We start from the raw sequence: 27657 nt of genomic DNA on the forward strand, positions 1-27657 counted from the left end.
TGCGGCTGTCATCAAGCACACACTAAAATGTAATTACTGTTTGGATATGATTGTATTTACATTTGATTTGATATGATCTAGGTTATTTACAAAATGGATAGAAATCTCTATTCATATGTTGAAGTCCCTGCTTCCCCGTTTCCTTCACAAAATGTCAACGATCATAAAGTAATCTTCTGAATTTATAAGTACCATTCTAGTTTTGGGTATTCCAAGTAGGGCTGGGTATTGTCAAGGACCTCGTGATACAAATTTGATTTTGATACTAGAGGTTATGATGCTGAGCATGTTCAACATTGGGCTATATGTTGAATGTGACATCTTTAGCTCCCAATGCTTGGTGACCACTGCTATAACATGCACTTACTGACATCCAGATGGCTTAGAAGTGAACTTGATTTCATCCCTTGAGACTTGTCTTGCTTTACTGAGAGTTGAGACTTGACACTTTTGACCTGGGACTCAGTGACGTACTTGCTTGTGTTGGGTGGTCTGGGAGACAAGATTTTTTGTATCTTGGTTTTGATGGCCTTTGGCTATTTAATCCATTGCGTTGCTAACTTTAAGCAATTACATTTCTATTAGATTAAATGGCCATCCCTACAGCGTTGTTTTTCCTAGACACCCAAGTCCGCCAACTCAATGTAAAGAGTAATAACTCTGAAACTATACAATTTGGAGGACTGAGAGAGGGGTCACTCATTAGTGAAACTGAACTGAGATCAGTGCTACCACTATGAGCGCCATATTGAATGATGGAGCTTAAATATTATTTTTCTGTACAGACTAGTATTTGTGCATTCTTTAATTGCGTCTGTAAAATTAGCATGGTAGTGTGTGAGCATTCCTTTCCTTTCGAGGTTAAATATCACATGGCTGTTTTTTTCCCAGTGTACTGTTGTGTGCTCAAGTAAAATTTTTCTTTTCCTTACCTCCCTACAGAATCAGAAGGCACTAGGGAAGAGGCGCAAAGAAAAATTTCCATACTCGATGACATTACATCGCAATGTCCGATCGTTTGGGGCAAATAACCAAGTCCAAGGATGGGAAAAGCAAGTATTCCTCACTCAGCCTATTTGACAAGTACAAGGGAAAATCAATAGAAACTCAGAAAACTACAGGTAAGATGACTTTTTATTTTATATTCTATTGGTATTTACCAAGCTAACTAAACTGCAACTAAAATGACTCTATACACATTCATGTGTTGGTTTGTCTTATTTCTCCCCCCACTCCTTTCCATCACCTATGTCCCCTTAACCCCATTTTGTCTGAAAATATCAACCACTCCTTCTGTCCTCAATCTCGCTCCCCCTCCTTTACCCATCTTTCAATTTTCCCCCAGTAGTTCCGCGACATGGCTTACAGAGTCTTGGCAAAGTGGCCGCAGCCCGGCGCATGCCCCCACCCGCTCACCTGCCGAGCCTGAAGTCTGAAAACAAAGGAAACGATCCCAACGTGATTATTGTGCCCAAAGACGGAACAGGATGGGCAAACAAGCAGGAACAACCCGATCAAAAGAGGTAAGGGGGGAAATGGATGAGATGTTGGAAACCAGTGTCTGCTAATGCTGTGATGCACTAAGCTCGTGTTCAAACCTGGCCTTTGTAGTTTCCAAAAAGCAACAATATGAGGCTGTCACACTGAAAGTCTATAAGAGAAGTTAGTGAACTACAGTGACCATAATTCATTGCACCTATGATGCAGTGCATGTTTTGTTTTACAAAGCTAGCGATAGTCATATGGGAATATAATAGCTAATGTTACGATAGCATATTAGCTGATGCTAGACTCATCAGCTTATAATAGAGTGAGAGACTTTACCCTCATTTGAGGTCTGTGGCTGATTAAGATGAGATAACTGAGCTCGCTAAATGAATGAATAGCCTACTTAAGTTTTTCGCATGAAATGTAATTTGGGTGCCCAGCTAAGCCTGAGATTTATATCACGCTTTTATTTTGAAGGTAAACCCGCCTTACTTCCGGTCATATTCTGTCCTCTAGCTGGCTTGACACAGCTGAAATACGCTAGCTGTTGTTGAAGTGCGACTCAGTTTAAGTTCAGTTAAAGTTATAACCCATTTACTAGCATCTATGTCTAGTTTATATTACCCCCAATTTGCAATGCATGCCATATGTAATTAACTTTTCTAACATTAACTCATTTTTTGTTGTTTTTAAAAGACCAACTTTACGGTGTCAAACCTACCTTGAAATTACCTGCTGTCCCGCTTTAAACTAAGACATGGATGTGCCATTAATAGGGGTGACTGCAGGGAGAGTGTGTATTTTCGGAGCAATGGGCCTTCGGAGCAATGGCCGTTTGTATTCGGGATAACGGGCTGTCGCACAAATGGGCTTTCGGTCCAATGTGACATTTTTCGGAATAATGGGCCGTCGGAGCAATGGCATGGCACCCACTAACAATGGCATAGCCGTCAGTGCTAAAAAAAAATGTAATCGAAAATCGAATCGTGACCTTAAAATCGAAAGTCAAAACGAATCGTGGGGAGAATTGTGACACCCCTAGCCATTAAGGTTTGTAAGGCGACATGACATGATTTTAAAGGATTAATTTCCTGGAGGAGACTTCCATTTCTTACTGTGGGTGTCAGGTGATTGACAGTAAGCAGAGCGTAACGTAATGTGTGCATTGATATGAAAGCACTTAATTTGGGCGCTGTGAAATAATGAAAAAACAGAAACTGACAAAACCAAATTGAGGCATCATGTTTACTGTGATGGATTATCTAGCTGGGGCAATGTCTGTGGAAGTCTGTGGAATTTGTTTTTCATACTGCACAAGAATGAATGGCAGCAATTGGCTTCTTCTGAGGGAAACAAGCCCTCATATCTCCACCTACGCTGACTGTGTACAGACACCAGCAGGAATAATACAAAGGAGAAGAGCAACCTAAACAATTGGCACAAACTTAAAAAAAAACATTATCCTTCCTGCTATAAATGCTGAGACAGAAGACAAAGACAGGAAAGACAAGCATCCCGCAACACCTGCAACTACTAGTGATTAATTTGATGGCATATAACAGGGCATGTTGGCATCAAAAAGTTAGCTAGCATGACAGTCTGTTAAATGAGTGAGCTAACGTTAGTGGTCCTAAGGCTGACGTTACCATCGCGTAATTTGTGTGTGGGGGCTAGCTAGCTAACTGTTGCTGTGTTACACCACACAATCCCCATATGGTAGGCTACTGTGTATGTTGCCAAATGCATTGTATTGTTCAATGATTAATTTTTAAGTAGCTGATGTTGCTGCATTGGCACTGTGTGATTACTTGTAGTTTGCTAGCTATTTGCTGCCCAAGCTTACTCTCACTTATCACAGTATTTGGTGAGGGGAGATTATGTGGTTCGGAATCGCTGCGTTTCACAGCTGCTTATGTAACATTACTTGCGGGCACTCGGTAGACCACAAGATCAAGGTAGACCACAAGATCAAGGTAGACCACAAGATCAAGTTGTGCAACATAATTCTCATTTTTACCCCACAGCTGGTTTTGTTTTATGGTTTATATGAGCTCTCTTGGGCGACTGAGTCCCACTAGACAAATTGGTCACCCACCACACACTTCGCAGCCCATATTATGAGTTACATGCCATCTAGTGGACCGATTTGACATGATTAATATCATTTGCTTGATTGTTTTTTTTGTTTTAAGATGCAAAGCAACTTATGGACCTGTTAAGTAACTCACTCACTCACTCACATCCTCACGGTTAGCCTATCTGACCTCTAGTGGCCATTATGAGGCATGGCAATGTCTACAGATGCATGGAGCAGGATTATTCATCCTCTCTGCAACACTGCTGAACTGCGTAGGCTATAACAAGTTGTCACTAACCCCCACTCTCAACGCCGCCTATGGGAAACTGATATATACACATACAACTAAAAATTTATTTAAACAATCAACAGCGATAGGCATTCAAATCCATCATTATTTGAATAATGAAGAATATTTAACAGGTTCTTCATAAACAACATTTGTCATAGAGCCCCTCGCCTAAGTAAACTGGCAACCCGTGAATAACTGCAAATTTATGGAAGAAAATATAGGGATGGTGTGAGGGGTGGTTAGGCATAATATGATTAATGCAGTCCAGTTTTGAATATTGCTGTTGTGTACAGCTTGTATATCTACAGTTCACTGTATGCCCTTTATAGGGGTAATGGTGTGGTGTACGATAAATGGTGCGATAATTCACTGAGCCCAAGTTGCAGCATTTGTTTGTGTGCATGCACACATGTCAAGGTGAAACTAGGAGGTCAGTGTGTGAATCAGCTCAAAGTTGGGATGCAGCCTGCAAAGCTGTCTATGGAATGGGAGTTGAGTGGTAGTGGGATGTAACTACCTCTTCAACATGGGTGGATGTAGAACAGGAGAGGGAAAATATGTGTATTTTAATATGTAGCTTTTGTGTTTGTTATATTGACGGGGTCACTACAAAGGCATCAAACATATTTCATAAATAATGTTTTCCAAATGTCACAATGTAGCTGAAATGAATAACTTTTGTTCGAGCCCTGATGTACCTTGCTGCGTTCAGACCTGCTCAAAGATCCAATCTGTCTTTTCATGTCAGTCTAGAGCTTTGTGACTGTTTTTGCGCTCTAGCCCTGTGTCAAGTTATAGTATATACAGTCTGCTTTGATTAATTTCCCAAAGAGTCCCAAGGAGCAGAACTGACAGGTACTTTTCTTTCTCTCCCTAGTTCTATTGCATCAATAGCACAGCTGCCGGAGTTGCAGCCGCAGCTGGCTTTACAGAAATCTGTCTCCAATCTTCAGAAGCCCTCACCAGTAGCCAGCCAGGAGGTGCGTATGTGGGAAGTTGTTGTTGATCTGCATGCATACATTGTGCAAATTTCTTTAGGTCATCCAATGTTGCAATTAAATGGAATTCGGAATAATAATGGAAAGGATAATTCTAGTTATTTTCAACCTGGGCCTTATTTTCCTTATTTTTGCCATCATGCTGAAATATTGTTTAAAATTTCGTCACTTCACTGTAGAGCTTTACACACCCCTCAGTTGCTGGGATTGCTGCTCTTCAATAAACACCCACAAGGCCAATGCAAACTCCAATAGTCGAACCCAAAAAGCGAATAAAACATGCCATTTCAGCGCAAGAACATTCATAATGCAGTTACACATCTTATATCTGTGATTGAACAATTATTGTATGACATTTCCATTTTAATAGTCCATTTGATACTTTCTGGTGTTGCTCACACACTAGTTTACTTTGCTGGCTGCTGGTCTTTCTGTGGTGTTGACATCATATTGGAAGAAGTGGAAGCACAGAATTTTATCGGTACGGTTTGAAAGCGTTCACATTGTTGGAACGCCCACATCCAAAATCATTTGTATTTATGAATTTAAAACACAAACAAAATGTTAATGCTGCCGCAGATATTGCTCACTGTTCGTAAGTACAGTTGATTGTAAGACTGTTTGTAAGGTTAGAGCCTTGGAGGTTGTATTGGCCCTGTGGGTAGGTATTGGAGAGCAGCGCTCACTGCTGCTGACAGGTATATAAAGCCCTATATTGAAGTACGTGATTAAATTTTGCACACAATCAATGGTCATGATGGCAAAAACTAGGAAACTAAGGCCTAGGTTGAAAATAACTGGAATTATCCTTTAGTATATGCCATACATCTGAAGTTGCTTAAGGGAAAGTAGACAATGTACAGGCTCGGAAAAATACTCATTCTATCTCTTCGAGGTGGGTGTGGCCTGAATGCATCTTTATGATTGTGACCTTGATTTCCTTCATTTCCTCAGAGCACAAACACAGGTGGACCAAAGCAATGGGCCCAGCTAAATGGAAAGGCAGTAGAGCAAGATGGTGAGTCATTCTGAATTCATAATTAATGGAGAGTGAGATGTGTTGAAAATCAAATGACATTCATACTCATTCTGCTATTGGGGATGGATATGCCGTCATCCTTGTCACTCTTGTCTGTCTATGGCACTTACTGCAGCAACACTCTTCTGTTTGCATGCATCAGACTAACATCTTTCTTTCTGCCTGCCACTTGTTTCCATGACGACGGCAGGTTCAAGGGCCTCAAACCGACTTCAGCCCTTCTCTCACGAGGAATTTCCCACGCTGAAGGCAGCTGGGGAACAGGACAGGGCTGGCAAGGAAAGAAGCGCCTTCGATCCGTCGTATGGGCCCGGACCAAGCCTCCGCCCCCAGAGTAAGTTTTTTTGTCTTTCCCCTGCCTCCCAACTCTCAGGAATTGGCCGAGAGACTCACGGAATTGGTCATTCGGGGAGATTTTTGACAGTCTGAAAGAAATTTCTGTCGCAGAACACTCATCATGACTTTATTTTGACAGAGTCAGTGTGTTCTCGTGCTGTAAACACGCAACCCTAGACGTAATACATTACGAGTAACTGATTGGATGATGGACAAGCGATGTTGCATTTTGAGCCAGCCAGCCAGCAGTGTTGTGTGCCAATTTTTGCATTCAAATGTCCACACTGGAAGAGGCAGCTAATCTAATAAATATAACTAGATAACCTAACCTGTACAGCTCAGGAATGCAGCGTTAGCAGAAGATGGTTAACATGAGCCGTGAACATAGTGACAGCAACAGGGCAAAAGATACCGTTGGAGAAAAATATTTCTGTAGCTTTAATGACAAGTGGTATGAGAAGGTAACAGCCGGGGTATATGCACTAGTCACACAGACAGCGAGAGAGACAAAGTTCAGGACAAACAACTGAAAAGAAAACCTCAAATGAACTTGTTTTTTTACAAAAGACTCTGCTGCTGAGGTAGGATAAGTGTAACATTCAGTTAAACACCACTTCAACAATGCAGGCCTGGCCTGCGCAAACAAGATGCTACCAAAAATCCTTCCAGACTCAGACATTGCCGAAAAAATCTCATGTGGCAGGACTAAAGTTAGCAGCATTAACAGAGTGCATATTCGTCTCAGGAACGGTTGCATTTTTTTCCCTACTGGAACAAAAAGTTTATCCTGTTTGCAATGCATTATTTTTCCATATTTAGATCTTGAATTTTATCTAAACGTGGCATGATGGAATGAAAATCCACAGGCAAATACATTAGTATTTGATTCTGTGCAGAATTTGTCTGTTCCTATTTCAACATTTTCCTTCTTCCTAACTGCAAGATGTGACGAGTTGGAGGGAGGGTGGCGGGAGGAACCTCCAACCCTCGTCCCTGCCGCTTGGCCTGCCAGCAGATCCTGAGGGCAAGCTCAGTGCCCTTGGTGAGACTGGCACCCCTCCAACCTCGTCCCACCCCCCCCCTGCCACCGTCACCACCACTGCTAGTGTAGTGACACCTCAGTCACCAGTCCCGGACCCCAAGGAGCCTTCCCTGCGACCGGCCCAGCCCGTCCGTAGGACAACCGTCCCAACTGCCCTGCAGTACCAGCTTCACCACACCTCGACCGCTGTCTACCACGACATGCTGCCTGCATTTGTAAGTGCTGTAGTGTTAGCATATCGCAAACACTCAAATGGTGAAATAACTGACATATGACTTGCGCCGTTGTAAAAAAGCATCATGACACACTCATGCATTTTACTTGTACATAGTCAGCTTTTGGATATAATCGGCCGCAGCACAAATCTTATTATTGACTAAATGTCTGTATGTCTGCTTTGGCCACACTGTCTTCTGTCCCTCTGTTTTCAGATGTGCTCCAAAGAGACGCGTGAAGCCCCAGGCACAGCAGACCATGCCCCCACGACTGTGGTGGCCCCAGCCCGATTTGACAACAGACCCACGTTTAGACAGAACTATACCAACCCTGAGCTTGTCAAGTAAGTTCATCCACAATGTGAGAACAAGTATCTATTAAGTAAGCAGTGTGACCAAGAGGCTTGTGACATCTGGCAATTGATAATTTGTCTCTTTCCCCTCTGTGGTTGTAGTGGTGATGTGAGAAGAGAGAACCGTTTTGTCCGCGCCCCCCCTCGCCTCTCTTCTCAACCTATTCGTCGGCCTGGCGACAGACCGCCGCGGCCGGCCATCATCAACCCGGACGACCTGAAGGATCTGGATGAGCTGGACAATGACTGTGAGGACGGATGGGCTGGTCAGTACCTTTTTTTTCCTTCTTTTTTTTGACCGCAACCCCCTGTTACTAAGAGGCCACACATAAGATTAGAGCATGGTATTTAAAAGTGCTATTGGTCAGGTGTGCCTAATTGATTAATCAAAGTTGCTGAAAAAAAAAAAAAAATTGTGCTATTAACCTACCAGTTCATTACTGTTTTGTTGGTTTTCCAGGACTCCATGAGGAAGTGGATTATAGTGAGAAGCTCAAGTTCAGTGATGATGAGGAAGAACATTCTAGTGAAAAAAACAAGATGTGGTGAGATCTCTCTCTCCTCCTGGCTCTTTTCTGCTCTCAATGAGCTCACACTGTAGTTAGTGTGAAAACACTCACTGTTTCTTTCTGTTTTGGTGTTGATAAAGGGATTTGTGGTTTCATTTTGAAGAGATATCCTTTTGTGTTAGATGTGGTTAAATATGTTACTGACAGAGTGCCTCTGTGTTTTTAGGGCTGAATGGGAAAGGGAAAGGGAGAGAGAGAACCAGCGTGAATGCCAGTCCTCCCTAAGCTCGGGTGAGGTGGCCTACGCCCAGGATGGCCCTGAGGACAGTTACTCCTACCATCATCACCATGACCCCCTGAGGAAGACCAACGGCAGATACCTCTCTACAGAGACCCAGGTAACTACACCAGTACTGTAACATTTTCCCACTTGCATCCTTCTCTTTAGAGAGTTTATTTTTCTTATGTCATGATAGAGAAGCACATTAGGTTATGATTCATAACAAAAAAAACATCCAGGCGTTTCATCCCTCTATGATTGTAGAGGAAGAGGCAAAACTACAGAGCATATGAAGAGCAATGAGTCTTTACACTCCCTCAAGTGAGAATGTCATTGTGAATTGGGACAGATGACCTTGCAGTAACCATAGAGATAGGTGTCTGACAACTTCTGCCTGGCAAGTGAGAAGGATGTGACAAAGATATTGCAAATAGAATATGCCAGTTTTTTTTCAGTCTTCACTAGCTTTCATACAAAACAATGTGGATGTGAAGCATTCAATCCAAACAAATCCCTAAAATAACGTACAAATAGACTTAGACATTTAGGCCTACACTTTTCATTCATTTTCACTAAACAAGGCTTTTAGGCTTTTCTCTTCTCATTGTGATGTAACTTAGAAGTAGTCTTAACATATTCTGTCCCTCAAAACAGTGATTGAAAGAATCGTAGCACCATTGTTGAAGTTTTTTTTGTCGGAGAGAAATGGATGCAGGGTTATTTTGTCATCTCAGGATTGTGTGTTGCAGAGAACCACATGTCTACCTCTACATCCAAGCATACACACTTTGAAACATAATTTTTTCTGGTCTGTCAAAGTGAAAAATAATTGCTTGCTTGGTCGAAAATTGTTTAAATGGTCACTTAAAAAACGCACACCAAAACAAAACACTTGAGTTCCTAGTCCTGTGTGTGTGTTCTCACAATAGAAAACCAAGGTATACATGAAGGAACAGTCCTTCCCCTGGCTCCACTTTGATCCACCTCTGTTCCATCTCCAGGCCCAGCAGAAAGGCTTGGGGCCAAGCGTGGCCCACCAGGGCGAGCCCCTGGACGACCAGGATGAACACCAGCGGCTTTCTCAGACACAGGCTCCGCCCAGGGCTAAGTATGTGTCACCCGAGCTGTCGGAGGCTGTAGAGAGGGCCCGTAGGCGACGGGAGGAGGAGGAGAGGCGTGCCCGTGAGGAGAGACTGGCCGCATGTGCTGAAAAACTCAAAAAGCTGGATGAGAAGTTTGGGAAGACTGAAAGGCAGATGTCGAGGTCAGAAGATGGCCAGAAAGATGGAGAGGGCAGGGAATTGACACTGTCCCCAAACAGGGAGCAGAGTAAAGCCCAGCCCGAGAACTGGCAGTACAGCACTAAAGGTAGAATACTCAGAAAAGATTAATATAAACCAAATTTTGCAGGTTAAAAAGCAAATTATAACCCAACATTCACTGACCTTTTTTTTTTACCTTTTAACAAGATATTCAAAATATAAAAAGGAACTAAGCATAGTTTTCACTCAAATGATTTCCCTTTTCCAGATGCAAGTGAGTGTCCCCCAGATAACTCCCCAGGCCATAGCTACCGCGAGGAGCCTGGCTTCTCTGCCTACCGTAGCAGTGAGGAAGATGGACAGGAGCCCTCCTCTCCCGTGGGCGACTGCAGCGGACGTCACCCCTCCAAGCCCATCCCGCCCCGCTTTCAGAAGCAGCCACAGCATCACCAGCAGCAGGTGAGTGCCAGCTGATGCCCCTTCTAACCCCTAATGTCCTAATCCTAGCCCAATGCCTCAACGAATTAGTGGCTGAATCATAAGTGAGTTCAGGGGGAGCAGGTGTTTTTCAAGGCTACAGTCACCAACCACCTCACATACAAGGCAATGGGCCTCACGAAGGGTGCTGTGTAACCTGTTGTTTGTCTTTGATTGAATTGTCCAGTGTTAATGCTTGTGATGGGTTTTTAGAGCCAGTACCAGTTGCTAATGTCATGTAAGTAGAATCAGCTAATACAATCTATAGAGTGTGGATTCAAAAAACCTTTAAACTGCAAATTCTAGAATTCAGAAATAAAGTTTAGCTCAGGTATGAATTCAAAGTTTCTATCCACTTTGCTGCTGTTCTAATGTTAAGTCCTGCCATAATCCCCCATCTTGTCACAGCATGTAGATGTGCGTGAAACTTTAATGCACCTACTAATTGGCATGCATTCCTAAACCTCATGCCACAACAACTGGTGCCCACTACCCAGAATGCCACAGGGTATAAACCTGACATCATTTACTTAGTTGGCAACCAGTACAACTCTTTTCCAGGTGCAGAGAAATTTGACTCTGGGCCAGTGAGCATTGAATTATCTATTTATTTATTTATTTAATTACTTTAATGACCCACTTGGCTAGCACTCAAAAAAAAAATATTTTCATGTTTGTGAAATGACAAAAGGACTATATTGTCGTAAAACACTTTCCTCTTCAGTGTTTCCCCTAGAATTTTTTTCAGGCCTGTTGGTACGCACTGAAAAAACCCTAAACAGACGAAAATTTTTGTTTGCTCGGTATATTCAAGACTTAAAACAAAGTGATCACAAGGAGAGGATGACTTAATAAGCTGCATTTATTGCATAAAAATAAGCTGTGTAACCTATGACCTTTGCAAAACATTAGCACATCATGAACACAGTGTGCATGATTCATTGCTGCACTTTATCTTCCTTGGTGCCGGGGTGCCAGTCAGGATCAGGCCTGACAATATTAAGGCTAAATCAAGTCAAGTTAGTCAAGAGTCAAAACCTCCCACAATGGACCCATGAAATTATCAAACATGTCATGAACCGTTGAAACCAGCAACCATAGACAAAATGAATATTCTTTAAACAAAATCATCACACACACACACACACACACACACACACACACACACACACACACACACACACACACACACACACACAAGGAGTCTGATATTGTCCACCATTTGTATTAGAATATTCTTTAGTTCAAGACAGTTAAAGAAAAGAATCCAAAGCTCGACAAAAAAGTAATTCCACTCCAGAATTTCCTTATGACCAAAAATAAAATAGATGCAAGTTCCTTTAGAATACAAAAATACATCTTCACAAGTAATCCCCAAAATAATTCCACTTCCCAAAATAAACCAGCTTTGATGAAAGCTCCGGCCAAACTGGAGTTACTTCAAGTCTAGGTCACGTCACTTTATTCAGCCAGCACAGAGTTGAGAGGCCGGTGCAGCTGAGAAGATGGTGCTTTAGCGGCGATGCGGATGGCGTGTAATCCCGTTTTTCCCTCAGAACTGGAGGATGTCGGCTTCGTAGGATAAAAAATTTGTTAAAAAAAAGATTTTTTTGGCTTGGCAGGGGTTCTCATTGGCCTGGCGGCCCACCAGGCCTGTACAATTATAGGGGAAACACTGCTCTTTGCAATCAAGTAGCCTGTGCAGAATGCCAACAACACGCTTTTCACTATGTAGCAACATTGCCTCGTTCTTAAGCACGTTCATGGTGTTTTAGCATTAGTGAGTCACAACAGCTACAGTGTGTGTGTGTCTGTGTGTGTGTAAAAACAAAAACAATAGCTGGCAAGCCGACTAGATTTAGGGCTACAATTGTTTCTTAAGATCCAAGTGTGCGGGCTACGTGCCAGGGAAACGATTCTGTACCAAAGAGAAAGACATGGGAGGAAAAGCTGATGAAGGACAGAGAATAGGAAAAGAAAGAGACCACCGACCTGACTGATGGCCATAGTTGGGGCATGATGGGGTAAAGGCTAGGCATTGTAAAATTTTCAGAAATTTCCCTCCATATGCAGACAAGTGAGTAGAGTTATTGTAGGGTAAAGTGAAAGTTCATTCATCAATTCTATGTAGTCTTAATTATGCATAATAAATGTCATAAAAACCTGATTTATATGGCATTTGTCGGTGAAAAGTAATAGTCATAAATGAAAAGCATGCATTCAGCTATTATTGTATCTAATTGATAGCCTAACAGTGTTGCTGCCATGATGAGCAGTCTTTATGATTTCATGATTTGTAGGGAGGCAGCTGTATTTAAGGGACATAAGGAGGATAGATGTGCAGGGTTTGATGTACACCAAAACAGTAGTGTCCATATCTCAGTAATAATCATAATGACAGCAACTCCGTCATTACAATTTAGACTTGTCTAGATGAGAACACATTATCACAGTGGCATCATCCAGAGGTACTGATACGCTAACAGATGTTCAGGTCACTATCTTTGAAAAACCATTGGCCCAATAGCCACAGGGAAATTGACCTGAATATTATACTTTGTTAATGGTATAAGATAAACTTGTGACTGGCTGATTTTGAGACCACCGAATGGTTGAAAATTAGCCAATTTTGGATCGGCAGCCCAAGGCACTGGAACAGGGCAGTTTTTACATGTCTTGTATGTGGAGTTATGTATATATGGTGCGTAATATTATGTAGTCAGTATTAAATGTGTATCCATTGTATTCCTTTTTCAGGAACAAGTATACAAGATGCAGCACTGGCAGCAGTCAGGTCACCCTCCCCCCTCCGGCTCCAGCCACCCCCAGCGGGGCTACTATCCCCCACATGTCCTTGGGTTTGACCCCCGCTGGATGATGATGCCGCCTTTCATGGATCCCCGCATGGCCCAAGGACGATCTCCTGTGGACTACTACCCCAATGCTGTCCACTCTTCAGGTGAGCGCTAATTCAAGAAAAAAAGTGTGTTCTTGGACATTTGAAATCAAGCAATATCTTCAGTTTTTTTATCTTGGATGAGCTCTCTACTTTGAACATTGTGTTAAACAGGAATGATGAAACCCATGATGCATCAAGACCACTTGAACAGTCCCGGTTCTGACGAGGGCTGCCATCCCAACATGCACCAGGAAAGAAGAGCTCCTTCCACTGAGCCTTACCCTATGTGGAACCAAGATGGCTACCCCTTGCGCAGTTTCACCCCACCCTACCAGAGGCAGCATGAGACCTCAGACAGTGGTCAGCCAGATGATAGGTGAGTTGTTATCCGTTTAAAAATGTCAGAACTTGAGAATTTAGCATATATTTATTTGTGTATTCTCTTGTAGTTGGGTAGGTTTTGATTATAATGCCTGTTTGCTGGCTTCTAACTGCTTTTGTCATTGTCCATGACTTTCGCATCCTCTTTTTCCACAGAAGTGAGATGGCCTGCTCCCAACAGGACTCTTATGAAGAGAGGGCCAATGAGTGCCTGGACCACTCCCCAGATGACCTCTCCCACCATGCCTATCACCAGAGCCGAGGCCCTGACAGAGACCACCAACACCACGACCAAGGCTTGCTGACCACTGCTCAGAACCACTCCCAGCAACACGCAGACAGTGACTACCCAAAACAAGACCCCAGAGACAAGCACCTGAAAGATGGCCCTGAGCCTCACGATGAGGCCTTAGACAGCTCCAAGGACAATTGGAAAAGAGATGGAGGCCAGAAGAAAGATGGAGCACCCATTAGTGTCCAAAGCCAATGGTCCGAACCCAGTTCCAGTTCAAGTAGCAGTGTCAGCCAGCCATCTGAGGCCAGCGGGCGTACCCTGACTCGCAGAACTGGGCCCATCAAGAAACCAGTGCTCAAGGCTCTCAAAGTGGAGGACAAGGAAAATGAGAAGCCAAAACCTGAGCCTGAGGAGAAGCCTGTCCCTTATCGCCTGGAGAAGGAAGTCCTCACCAATGTTTATGACTTGAAGAAAGACAACCAGCCCGTCAGCAACAGGCGCTCGGCCTCACCTGTTGTTGAGAAACAACCCGAAGAGAGGCAACGTCAGTCACCAGCTCCTGCCAAACCAGAGAGGCCGCTGAGCACCCAGAGTGAGGACTCTCCCAAGGAGTGCATCTGGGACAGTGGCAAGAGCCAGTCATCCAGAGACAGCCAGGAAAGCAGGGAGTCCCAGGTGCCCCGGCGTAACAACTGGATTTTCATCGATGAAGAGCAGGCCTTTGGCGGAGCCAGGGGAGCGGGCAGAGGCCGCAGTCGAGGCTTTAGGGAGTTTAGCTCTAGAGGTGGAAGCCGGGGTGGCAGAGGTGGAGACAATCTCCGGGGGGGTTATAACAACAATAACAACAGCAGTGGGGCCCAGAGGACAGGGAGAGGCCGAGGGCCACCCAGGGACCTTGTCAAGGTGGAGGACCTCCAGAGAGGGAAGCCCCGGAGGCGAAATGTCAGTGAGACCTTGAGTGAAGCCTCTGAGTATGAGGAGCTACCCAAGAGGCGTCGCCAGAAGGGCTCTGAAAACGGAGAAGGTTACACAGAGTCTGGAGAGGTCCGGAAAGCTGACCGAGACTCCTGGAGGTCCAACAAGGTCTACACAGATGACCAAACAGCCAATGATGTCAGAGACAAGGCCAAGGCCAGCAGGAACTTTGGAGGCCGCACACTGCCTCCCAGACTGAACACTACTGGGGGCTACAGTCGAAGCTTAGGAGGCTCCAGGGATATCTCCACCTGGAGGGGCCGCGGGCCCCAGTTCAGCGGCGGTGGGGGTCCCATGCAAGAAAATGGTTACGGTCCTGGAGCTGAGACTGCTTATTCCCGCAGACCCCCTGTCGAACGCGAGGCCCTCAAGTACAACCCCAAGTTAACCGGCTCCTTCATGGAAAATGGCACAGAGGACCGTGAAGGAGAATACTACTTTGACAATGACAACCCCGACAGGCAGGTCCTAAGGAGGCGTCGCCCGCCCCGCCAGGACAAACCGCCACGATTCCGCCGTCTACGTCAAGAGCGTGAACCCGGATCGGGCCAGTGGACAAGCGATGAGTACATAAACGGAGGAGACTTTGCCAACCCCTGGCCTGGTCGCCCCAAAGGCAGTGCGGAGGACACCTGGCCCAGTGGTCACTACTCTGGTGGACGTTCTAGCCAGCATGCTCAGGCAGAGGACTGGGAGACAGGCTCTGACAACAGCGAATTTGGCGACTGGAGGGAGAAGCGAGGTGTAAGTGGTGGAGCGGCTCCTCAGGGACATGGTGACATTCCCTCGGACTCTGGCCATAGCGAACCAGGGGAGAAGAGGGAACTTTCCAAGAGGAGCTTCTCCAGCCAGCGACCATTGGTGGAGCGGCAGAACAGGAAAGGAGAGCCGTCACTGCTGGAAGCGGGCAAGATGCCTCGGACAGCCGACAATCCCACTACGTCTTCCTCTAACAGGAGTGACAGTTGGCAGAATGGAGGGGCTCCTTGTAAGAGGTGAGTTGAGTGGGAGTGCCTACCTACAGATGGATAGAAAGTTCTTGATCCTAGAGCGAAATTCAGTCCTAGGTTATTGCAGGTCATCGTAACCCATATGTATTGCTACTGGGAATGAAGAATCCTCAACACCTGCTGGGCAATTATAACAATGCCCAAGTGTGTTGTTTCAGGCGTGCTTGTTATAATTGCATAGAAACCAACTATCTAGTCTTATTGTTTACACTCGCATAGCAATTGGAATGTGCAAAAATCTATTTATGGAGAGAACTATTCTTTAGCATTATTTTCTTTAGTGTATAAAAGTAAATGATCACTTTGCATAAAATATAGCATAATCATTCAGCAAGTGGCCTAGCTATTAACCTGTAGGCTTTCAAATGAATAGCCCTAATAAATGGTCTGTTCCTGGGTGTCTTGAATTGAGGTTTGCATACTGAACAGGTCAGTTTTTGACTTGTACCATTTAAAACAGTTAGGCTACCTTTTGGGGTGTCCTGTTGTCTCATGCCATGTAGGTGTGGGTTCAAATCTGGCCTAGGACATTTGTCGCATGTCATCCCCACTCTCTACTGTCAACTGTCCAATAAATAAGAAATGCCAAATCAACAAAAACATTTCTTGGTTTAACTGATGCCATTTATTATTTTAACTTCAATTATCTGTCTAAGATGATAGATTTAAGCTGACCAAACGATTCTTATATATTATTTGGTTATTTTGGCACATCTCCACATAAAGTTGTATGTTTCAATGTTTAATGATGATGCACTAGCCTAGCATACTCAACTGGAACCTCTTTGTCCCTCCCTTTCCTGTTTTCAGCAGGAGCCCAGATGAGTCATGCCCAGTCTACAGCATAGAACAGCCTGAGGAGAGGGAGCCCAGTGAGCCCTCAGGAAAGAAACTAGACAAGGAGTTGAAGCCAGGCTCTGTCAAGTCAGACATGGCTGAGCCTCTGTCCCAGTATGAGCTCAACAGCTACCCAAGTGAGTCAAAGTTTTGAATTCATATAAATATACTGTGTAGGTTGGTACCAGTAAATGAAATGAGCAATTTTGAGTTAAAAATTAACTCATAGCTCATAATGTAATATTACTGGACACTCGGGGTGCTCCTTTCTGCAGAATCAATCAGCAGAATCACCTGATACCGATCCATACAGTAATGTGAATCCTGAATTGTGTTTAATGCAGACACCACCTTCTAGACAAGCTTATAATGTGATGGCATTAGGCTACTGAGCAAAAGTAGAATCAAGATTATATTCCGTAAGGAAATAGAAGATTCTGCGGTGACTGAAGTTAGGTCAATGCTTTTTTTGCTATGCACTCTGTGGTGAGTGAAATTATCACTTTTTTCCACCCAAGCCCCCAATTTGGCAGCACTTAATGTAATCCATTTTGTAATGGCCTATGTCATATTACGCACAAAATATTGGAATAATTTTGCCTCGGGCCTTGAAGCCTTTAGCAAAATAATCTTAAAACTTACATTTAACATGTTGGTGTGCAGTGTGATATATGTTTTCGTATATATGCATTTACTTGATGTGTACATCAAGTCACTTGGTTGGTTGGTCCCAAAAACGTTGTGCCATTTTTTTTTTGCGTGACCTAGGCTATTTTTTTTTTCTGTGCATATAACTGGCACACACAGATATGCCAAAGGGGGCTTTTATGCACACACTCGTTATCCTATTCTTTGTCCACCACAAAGCTTTTGTCACAAATTGGTTGTTGCATGCACCTGTCCTTAAACTTAACTGACTGCCAAACATGAAATTGGTTCCAATTTTTCAGCTAGTTGTTGTGGAGTTCTGTCCCTGATATTTAAGGCTTGTGTTGTTGAAAATGTTTCTTTCGGTTTCAGTACTTCAAAGTTAATACAGGTTTTAAAAAAACGTTTTTTCATTTCCTCCAGAAATTCATCAGTTGCCTTGACAGATGACCCAAAAAGTTAAATTGCCGCCCTGTCTATGATATTTTTTCATTGACCATATGCCTGTCTTTTTGTAGTCGAGGGTGATGCAGGGGGTCCAGTCTCAAATCCAGATGGGTACCAAGACGCTTTGTCCAAAAAGCAGAGACGCCCGCAGGAAGATGAGAGGAGGAGGAAGGAACAGGGAGCTGCTGTAAGCTAAACTTGTGCTCACTTCAGCTGCTCAATATTCATTCATACTGAGGAAGGAAAACATGGTTGGATATGAAAGTATGTTTTGATAAGCTGCCTTGTTGTTGCCTGTATTAGGTGCCAGTGAAGAACAGGACAATCACATCAAAGATACCGCCACGCTTTGCCAAAAAGCAGGGCGGCATGAGCATGGAACAACCTGAGGAGTCGCTTTCCTCCAACAACCTGGGTACTGAAATCTGGGAGACCAACAGCTCAGGTAGGAGACTGATGCAGTTTTTCCTCAGCGTTTGTCCTCGGTGCTGTCCATGATGTCGTGATGTAGAAATATATTGTAGTAGCTCTAAATAGCTGCCAGTGAGCGCACTTATAATCTCCATGAAAGCATACTTCTTGGAAGTTAACAATACAGCTTTGTAATAATACCTTACTCTATGTGATGATTTTCAAGTGTGACATTTTTCTAAGGAGCATGATGCACGATTTCCTGAGAATTCTTTTGTTCAATTTTTATATGGTTATTAACATTATATAGGTTTTTCTAGGCAACATTTGTGCCCCCCCCCCACACACGCGCACACACACACACATTCTATTATAACTATTATATTATAACATTTTATAGAACTTTGCATAATATTGTCAGTAAAAAAATACAAAACCTTTAAAATCATGTAGTGGGTGTCCAATGAAGACCGACTTCATTGACTATGGCAATAATAACATTCGGGTTTATGTCACTCTGCAAATAGAAATACAGCAGTACAAGTAATACCCAGTACACCACTGCATTTATTTTCTTGTTATTTATTTAATTATTTTTTTACTTAATCATCAATCAATTAAACATACATATACATACATTTAGTCTACTGCTGATTACACCCATGTGCAGCACATAGTAGCATTTTGATGAAGGAGACCGACACCACAGAGCCAATTCACGTTCAAAAGAGTTCTGGCTCGTGTTGGGTGACGGTGGCTTCAACACAGTGTATTGGAAGGATAATGTGATCATTCGTCTATCATTTTCAGATATTTATGTGACAATGATTGTTATAGATAAGCTTTTTTTAGGATGCCCATTTTTTTTGTATACTGCGGTGTGAAGCTTGTAAGGTTGAAATATTGGTCTGTATTATCCACTCATATTATTTATTAATTGGCATTCATTATCCTCCTCAGCTCTGTCTGTTCAGTCATCCGGGGGAGACTCATGGACTAAACAGGTGTCATACGCTGGGAGCGAGCCCAACTCTGAGGTAGTACAGTGCAGCTACACTTTGGAGCCTCCAGCTTAAATGCATCTTTGCTACATCTGCATAGTTTGTCTGCATAATTAGAGATTGTTTCTTATGCTTAATTTAGTAACGTTATTTACCTTGCTGCTTGTGTGATAATTGAGGAATAAGAACAAATGAAGTTGCAATTGTAGGTTCTTCCTTTGTTAAATAAGTTATCCCCTTCTCTTCATCTTGGCCAGGACTCTGATGCTGGCCCAGAGCAAACCAAGGAACAGCACAAGCCGGGGCCCATCGGTAACGAACGCTCTCTAAAGCACCGCAAAGGCTCAGAAGGCGTCGATCGACTGGAGGGTGGCCCCATTACGCCAGTCAATGGAGTGGATCTCCATGTGGACACTGTGCTGCCTGTGCCTCCAATTGAGTTTGGCGTCAGTGCCAAGGACTCTGATTTTAGCCTGCCGCCGGGATCAACCCCAGTGCCTGTGTCCAACCCTGTCAACAAGCTTCAGGACGCACTTGCCACCAATGTGAGTGATTAGACCTCTGATTGTGTTGTCTTGGTAATGAAACAAGACAGTGATGAAATTCCTCATGGGGATGATTAAAGTGTCTGTCTTATCTTTTGATTGGTGTCTTCAAAAAGGGAAATTGTTGTTGTCTAAATTTGAGAATTCTCAATGACAGAAAATGCCTGTAAAACAAGAAATGTTGTCAGTTTGTCATTTACAACTATGTTGTTTGTTCTCCCATTAAAACATGATGGACATATACAAAGGTTCTTGGAACCGAGAGGTAGAGACATAGACATGGTTTGCCCATAGTGTATGACACACTGCACTGCCGTATTGCCTCCAGTATTCTGATCAATAAAATGGTGGTGATGGGAACAATGTACTAATTATTTTGCTGCTTTGCAGCTTTACGCATATATGGAACAAAGGTTTATAGGAGATATAGACTAGTAGATATTTTTCTGTACTTTATTTGTAGCCTCAATTAATTGATTAATTGATTAATTACTTACTAATATTTTTTTTCTAGTTGATAAAACATGTCTCCAACAGCCACGGTTTCCATTAGACATGGTGTAATTTTGTTTTTTATGTATGACATCAATCACAACCTGGTCAACAGAAACCTAATGAGTGTCCCTTGAAGGTGTGTCTCCTTCACAAATGTAAAGAGATATTGATTTGCAAGTGATGAATAATTAACTTTTGTGGTGTTTTTTTTTGTTGTTTTTTTTTACAACAGCCGGCTCTTAATCAGAGCATCCCCATGTTGCGCTCCAACCACCTGCAGCCTGGAATAAACCTCAACCCCATCTCCTTCCCCAGTGCTGACCTCACCCTCAAGGTATTGTAATTGTAAACCCACACATACCATGCCATTTAAAACACACATGAATTGAGTAATAATCAAGGGCTATAGAGGGACCATCAAGGCAAAATGCTAATCTGCCAACATTTTGACTGATTAAGCATGCAACTCAACTTTGTATCTTCCTTTTCTTTCTTCAGATGGAGTCGGCACGTAAGGCATGGGAGAACTCGCAGTCCCTCCCTGAGCAGGGTTCACCTGGAGGTGCTTCAGGAGCCCAGCCTCCCTGCAGTGTGGGCTCCTCCAGCGGTGTCAGCTACAGCTCTTTCGGAGGGGTTTCCATGCCCCCCATGCCTGTGGCCTCAGTAGCGCCCTCCATGTCCATGCAAGGTAAACTTCTTTCTTCGTAGATTTTTTTAAATAAATACTGGTTTGTTATGGGCTATATTAAGTCTTTTGACAGAACTGAACTTGTTTCCTTCCCCATTTGTAGGTAACCACATTCCCCCTCTGTATCTGGATGGCCATGTCTTTCCCAGTCAGCCACGCCTGGTACCCCCCACCATGACCCAGCAGCAGACCTACCAGCAGGTACACACACACACACACACACACACACACACACACAGACGTAAACATACACACAGTCTTGTTAACCTGTAACCAGAACTGTCATAATGGTATATTTTTCGGTCCATTCAGGCAGCCGCAGCCCAGCAGATTCCCATCTCCTTGCACACTTCCCTCCAGGCCCAGGCTCAGCTGGGGCTCCGGGGAGGCCTGCCTGTCTCCCAGTCACAGGAGATGTTCAACTCTATCCCCCCTTTCAGGTACTACCACCTCGCTGTTTCATGGAATTCCCACTGGTCCCATTGCTTTGCTGAGTTTGTTGTTTTAGTCACATCGTCGATTTCAATGTGCAGCATGTGATGCTTGCAAACTCTAGCTGCTCTGTTTGTGAAGATAGATGGACTCCTGGGAGATCACTGACCTATGGATGAACTGTAAAATGTGTTAAGTTTGTGAGAGTGGACAGCAACATTGCTAAATATGTGTAATAAAGAGATTGTCTGGAATTGAAGCAATACCTCAGACATGATAGAATGGTTTAATGTGCGAGACTGTTTGACGTGTTGCGGTCTCCCAGTCCTGCTAATTTATAAGTTGTCTCCTCAACATCCAGTCACTCTGTCCCCTCTTATTTTCCCAGATCCCAGGTTTACATGCACCCCAACCTGTCCCAGCCCAGCCCCATGGTGCTGTCGGGTGGGGCCCCTCTCAAGGGGCCCTACTCGCCCTTCCCAGGCATGCAGCCCTCGGATATGGTCAAGCCCCAATCGGGCTCCCACTACCAGCCGATGAATGGCAGCCAGCCGCTGGTCTATGACAGCCAGATGAACCAGGGGCCTGGAATGGGTTCCTCCCAGCTCATGGACTCACAGCTCATCCAGGTTAGTGGACAACTGAGGCTACAATTCAAGCCAGCTGATAATACCGTAGTCCTCTTGATCCTTGTCTGAGTTGTATCAGGGTTACATGTAAGCTTAGTAGCTTTCACATATAAGCCCATTAACAGTATTATCAGACAGTCAATGTACACCTTAAAGGGATGGTGCTATAATCATCATTACATCTACACTGAAACTAAATCCCTCTCTTGGCCCAGGTGACCATGCCTCTGCCTGGCTCTCAGCTGCGCTATGGCTCTGCCCAGCAGCACCTCATCCTGCCCCAGTCCATCCAGCTGCAGCAGGGACAGAACCTGTCGGTGGGAGCCCCACGCCGGATGCTGCCACCTGGCTCTCAGCCCCCCGTCATGCCTGGCAGCCGAGAGGTGAGGCCCACTGATTTAACCTTAACCAGCCATGGTTAAGCTGCGCTGTGCTGGCATGGGAATAGACCTTTTTTGTGGTTGTAGACATGGAGGAGGTAATTGTCAGGTTCATGCCAACTGGAGGCAGAATGGGCTAGCCTTGCATACAAATGATGTATTACTTGAAAAGTGTCTGCTGCTGTTTTTGTTGTGTAAATAAGGCTAATGAAGAATGGTGTCTGGGAATGATTTATCTTGGAAGATGGCTGCAAGTTTGTTCTGCTGTATGTAACAGCTCTGTTCTACTAATGGATAAAGGCATTACATGCTATACTGGTTATGTGCATTGACAATGCATCAATCTCATTCCCCCCCCATTCTCAGGGCTCACAGATGGAAATGAAAGGCTTCCAGTTCTCTGACAAGCCCAATCATTCCCCAGGCTTATCCGGAGGATCCTACAGGTGAGGGGGAAATGACTACTGTGAATAATAGAACTGAACCATGTATTATATACTGCTAACACTCCATCATAGAAACGGCTTTGCTCCCTCAAGGTGAAGTGAGGTCAGTGATGCATGGTGCAGGAAATGGGTAGTAAAACTGTCTTGGTTCGTTTCTCTCCTGTCCTCCACAGGCCTGGGTCTGCCAGCCCCAGCGGGAAGCCCTCTGGTCCTGGGGGTCCTGTTGGTCCTCTGCCTACACATTACACTCAACAGGTATTGCACATTGCTCACACACTTATGTAAACTGTTGCCATTTTACAATTACCAAACACTGCCCTGATAAACAATGCTGGTATCCGACATGTAAACATTTTTCATTGTTTTTCTGGATGAGTAAGCACTCATGCGTGCGCACAGAGCGCAGGCCGTCCAGCAAAGTGGAGCCTGCAGTGTTTCACTCTGAGACATCGGGTGGCTTGAAACTCTGCTGTGCCCCCTCCGCACCAAGGTTATAGGAACCTCATAGTCAAGTCATCACACTCATGCATCGTTACACAATCTCTTGCTTTTACAATGGCAAAATGATTCCCGTTGGCTATGAATCAACACAATGTCAAACTTTTTTTATAGAAGAATATATCAAAAAGTTAAAATATACTTCAACCACAACCCCTTCTATTGTTGCTATTTCCAGTATTTTCTGTCATTTTTAATTGAAAACACTTGATGGCATGCTAATTTGTTGTATTTTCATCACCCCCCCTCATTCACGACTCCCCCCCCCCCCCCACACACACCTCCACAACTCCTCCCTCCCCCTCCCCCCTGACCAGGTCCCACCTCCTCAGGGCAGCATGGTGATGCACATGCGCCCCCCCACCACAGGCCCTTTCCCCACCCCCATTCAGAGACCAGTCATGCAGGTCAACAAGACCGTCATCATCCGCTCCCCCCCTTACCCCAATCCCGGGCGCGAGCCTCCCCACTCCGCCCCCCCTTCGGTCCCCGAGCCCCCTGTCAAAGGGCCAGAGGATGGCATGAAGGTGAGCCACCCACTGTAAATATAGGTAATTTCATTTAATCCATTTCCTTTTTCTTAATTTGAGCATATTAATATGTGAATGTGTTCAATGTATAATTGACTTTAAGTATACAGTTGTAGCTGGTGAATAGTCTTGAACTGCAATATACTGCAATGACATTTATACTGTAATAATATTTACCATGGTCAGTCATGACTGATCGGCCTTGATAAGTTAGTAACATGTCTGCCATTTTGAGTGCTGTACATATTTTCTGCAATAGTGTAATTCCATACTAATGATAGTGTAAAGCCATTGTTATTGATGATGATGTGTGTATATATAGACTAAATAGAACTATATTAGGATAATATCTTTCACTTGTAGAAAATGATTATGCAACCAGTTGGCTTAAATGTCTTAACGAGTTCTCTCCACATAGTAGCAGTAACGTAAAAAATTTGACTTGAATTGTGTCGGGCAGCGCTCTAGGTCTTAGTAACTCTGTCTTTTTATGGTGCAGAATAAAACCATGCGGGACGTGCGCAAGGCAGTGGGTGAGGGCAAGGTGCCGTCGGGGGGCATGACCAGCAAACTCCAGGAGCCCCACCCCTCCGCGGGGCAAGCCAAACCAGCACGCACTGGAGCCATTAAACCCCAGGCAGTCAAAGTGGAGGAGGGCAAGGCATAGCAATGGACCTTAAACTCCTCTCACCGCCACCCAGCCTGCCAACAGATGACCCCTTGCCCAATGTCTGAGCCTTCTACGACCCACTGCACCCCAAGGCGCCAAGGCAAGGGGCACACATGCAGACAGGCAAACTGAACTATCCCTCTTGAACTGTCAGAACTGGACACTATTATTTCACACCACGTATAGAGATATATAAATATATATAAATATATACATAGACACAAACACTCTTCTAAGCAGATCTCTTCAAGGTCCTCTTTAATTTATTAATGTTAGTCCTTTTTTAAGAGGAGAATAAAGGTAAAGAGAAAACATATTTCTGTTTTTGTGTTACACTCTCCAAAGTGGGGAAAAGGAAAATGGCCAACAAAGACAGATGGTTCGTTCTCCACACCATCTTGCCAAACTGTATGTACTCCCTCTTGATGGACTGTAGCCTATAAGACCAGGCAGACACTTGATACAAGTCACCATGAGAAGCTAAGTCTATTAAGTGTTTTTAAACAAATCTGAAATGCAGAGGGGCACGTTTTTTGTTTTTTTTGTCATTTTTCATTGGCATTTTTGCTGGTAATTATGGCGTTTTAAACTTTTTCCAAGTCATCACCTATCCACCCAATTGGTAAAGGACTTTGTTTATTCAGAAAGAAATCCGTAACTCAAATTTGAGGACATCATTGCGTGTAAACATGGCAAGAGTGAAGTGCATCACCCTAAAGACGCATCTTCCGGGGTACTTCACACAGCTCATGAACTGTGACAAAACTGCTTAGATTGGTAGAAAATATTTGTCAGCTGTTTTTTATTTTTTTCCTTTAAAATTATGTTCTTCGCTTTATCGTTCCGTTGCTCGCTCTCCTTCTGTATGTAAGCTGAAGCAAAAAGATGGACATTTTACCAAAATCATGTTGCTTCCGGAACTTCACTGGCATTGATGCGGCGTGTGCATGTGACGTGCTGAACGTGTGTAAACTTAACAGGACTCCTACCTGGAACCTAGCAACAAGACTGTACCTGAAGTCAGTGTACATATGCTGCCACAGAGTGTGTGGGTTTTGATCAACCAAGCTGGCAACATTTTTGGGCTTGTTCTGTAGTTTTTTTTTGGGGGGGAGGGGGGGGCAGGAAAGGGGCTGCATTCATAATTACTGTAAAGGACCCCCCACATAGCTGATTGAAATGTTTGCTTTCTTATTGCTTTGTTTGGGTTGTAATAAATCAAAATGTCTGTTAGATGAACCATGTGATATAAGTGATGATTTTTACATCCCCTCGACCTAGGGTGTGTTTTGCTTTTTCTTTTGGGGCTCCTGAAAGACCTTTCTCTCTAATTCCGTTCAAATCCAGCTTAACTGAAAGGTGGGGAATTGTGAAGAAACAGACTCTCACCACCATTTTGATTATTCAGCTTCTGGTCTCTGAGGTGGCACTAGCAATAAATGCAGCCTAACTATAATCACAATCAGGGTCCAAACTATTTTGTCTGTTAGAAGTTGATGGTCACAGCAGAGGGGCGTTTAGCGTTGCTTGTTGAATTAAAATACGATCTTTGCTTAAAGCTTTTTTGTGAGCACTGCAGTTCCAGTGGACAACGAAGGACTTTTAAAGTGTTTGTTCTATTTGAAAATGTGAAGCTGTTGGAATCATCAATTATTTTCTTTTTTGTAATGGACACTCATTTTGAAACTCACTATGCCAATGTCATAACTGGTTAAATGTTACTGCTTACTATAACGCTCCATGACACTACACAATGTTCCGATTTATCTTTGACAGTGTTTCACTGGTATATATGTATATGCATACTTAACTGTACAGTCAAACTTTGTCAGTGAGGGGAGGCTTGAAACCATGCTTCATTTTAGATATTGTGTCACTAAAAATGATTTCATGTTTAAAAATGTCACTATGATGTTCTCAGAGTGGGCTGCTTTCACTTGTTGATAGGTTTATCTGGGCTTGGAGTGTTTTTGCCTCTTACCCCTTACTGCAGAGGATCCTGATGCTACTCATCATTGTACCTGCACCAAAATGTTGCCCTGACTTTTTTTTTTTTGTACTTTTAAGATGCATATTTCATTTTGTCAAAGGACCAGTGCTTTCTAGAACTGATCCGGCAGTCTATTTATCCTACCCGATCTTTATCCTTTCAGATATTTGGTCATTACTCTCCCTTTCCTTGTTAAAAGAAAAAGAGCTTATTGAAAGAAAAGAAATAAATAAAGCAGTTGTGATTTCTTAAATCTACTGTTGATTCTGAATTCTCGCTTTGTCATATTGGAAACATGCACCAAGTGCTTGCAAAAGCCAAAATCAGTGGAAAATAATTTTGGTCTTGGAAGAGTTGTTTTGAGCTGTGGGATGTGTGCGGTGTTTTTGATAGAAAGAAATCACTTTTAAGAGTGCTTAATAATTATAATACAGCCTTAACAGAACTACAGATGAACATTTTAAATTCCACCCCATGATGTTCAGTTGAGCGGTTTCTGGTTATGTGTCCACCAGGAATTTCCCAACAGCACTGAGAGTTTTTGTTATGATTTTAGTGCTTCAAGTTAAAATGTTCAACTTGAAGCAAAAGAGCAGCACTTCCCCCAGACACCTGTTAACCACTGCCGACTCAAACAGCTCCCCGGTGGAAATGGGCTTACTGCAGAGGAACTCCTGCGGCGGGAAATGCAGTTTGATCAAAAGTTTTGTTATAATTTGACTTTGTAGTGCTGGATATGTTGTATTCTGCTGCTTAGCCAGTGCCTCGAGAATATCAAATTTTGTTTGAAGAAGTGCAAAGCGTGTTTCCCTCTCAACAAGGATCTCTGATGTGTTCCCCATCCTCAAGTACTGACAAAGACGGGACATGTTTATATTTCAAAATGAATTGAAATTTAACAGAGAACATACATTTGGTCTGCATAGCAATTTTGATATGCAAATTTATACCATAAAAGCAAACAATAAACTTAAGAACAATGTCCTTGTTCCTTTGTCTATCCTGATTGTTTTTGGCATCCCATAACTAATTCATGCGTCAGAGTGTTTGTGGATATGCTGAATGACAAAATGAAGATGCCTGCCAAAAAATGCCAGCCAGTAGCTGTTAGTTGTCTTAAAAAACAAACAGAATCTAGGACT

The 27657-nt window shown here is 43.6% G+C and overlaps 1 protein-coding gene across 1 annotated transcript; it reads left to right on the forward strand.

The window, feature by feature from the left end:
• Positions 1-947: 947 nt before the first annotated feature.
• On the forward strand, positions 948-27487 carry prrc2b (proline-rich coiled-coil 2B). The gene is made up of 30 exons (XM_071515694.1): positions 948-1121; positions 1346-1523; positions 4735-4837; positions 5810-5873; positions 6085-6228; positions 7174-7487; positions 7704-7831; positions 7943-8106; positions 8301-8385; positions 8576-8747; positions 9631-9997; positions 10160-10350; positions 13126-13327; positions 13439-13643; positions 13805-15853; positions 16679-16842; positions 17872-17987; positions 18104-18245; positions 19172-19248; positions 19470-19757; positions 20485-20586; positions 20751-20940; positions 21044-21141; positions 21253-21380; positions 21761-22001; positions 22217-22384; positions 22748-22827; positions 23001-23082; positions 23643-23852; positions 24355-27487. Exons 1-30 carry the CDS (start codon positions 1007-1009, stop codon positions 24520-24522), a joined length of 6735 nt encoding a protein of 2244 aa, XP_071371795.1. The 5' UTR covers positions 948-1006; the 3' UTR covers positions 24523-27487.
• Positions 27488-27657: the final 170 nt, after the last annotated feature.

The sequence above is a fragment of the Centroberyx affinis genome, unplaced genomic scaffold (genome assembly GCF_046629955.1).
Source record: "Centroberyx affinis isolate AG114_WGS23_722 - 3 ecotype Tasmania unplaced genomic scaffold, CSIRO-AGI_Caff_v1 ptg000366l_1, whole genome shotgun sequence".
Classification (NCBI taxonomy): Eukaryota; Metazoa; Chordata; class Actinopteri; order Beryciformes; family Berycidae; genus Centroberyx; species Centroberyx affinis.

What these genes read in the sequence shown, in the direction of transcription:
- prrc2b (XM_071515694.1), top strand. Translation starts at nt 1,007, where the DNA reads ATGTCCGATCGTTTGGGGCAAATAACCAAGTCCAAGGATGGGAAAAGC. An exon ending in GGAAGGAACAGGGAGCTGCT is followed by an intron (nt 17,988 to 18,103) that starts GTAAGCTAAACT and finishes TGCCTGTATTAG; the next exon opens with GTGCCAGTGAAGAACAGGAC. An exon ending in GCCCTCCATGTCCATGCAAG is followed by an intron (nt 20,941 to 21,043) that starts GTAAACTTCTTT and finishes CCCCATTTGTAG; the next exon opens with GTAACCACATTCCCCCTCTG.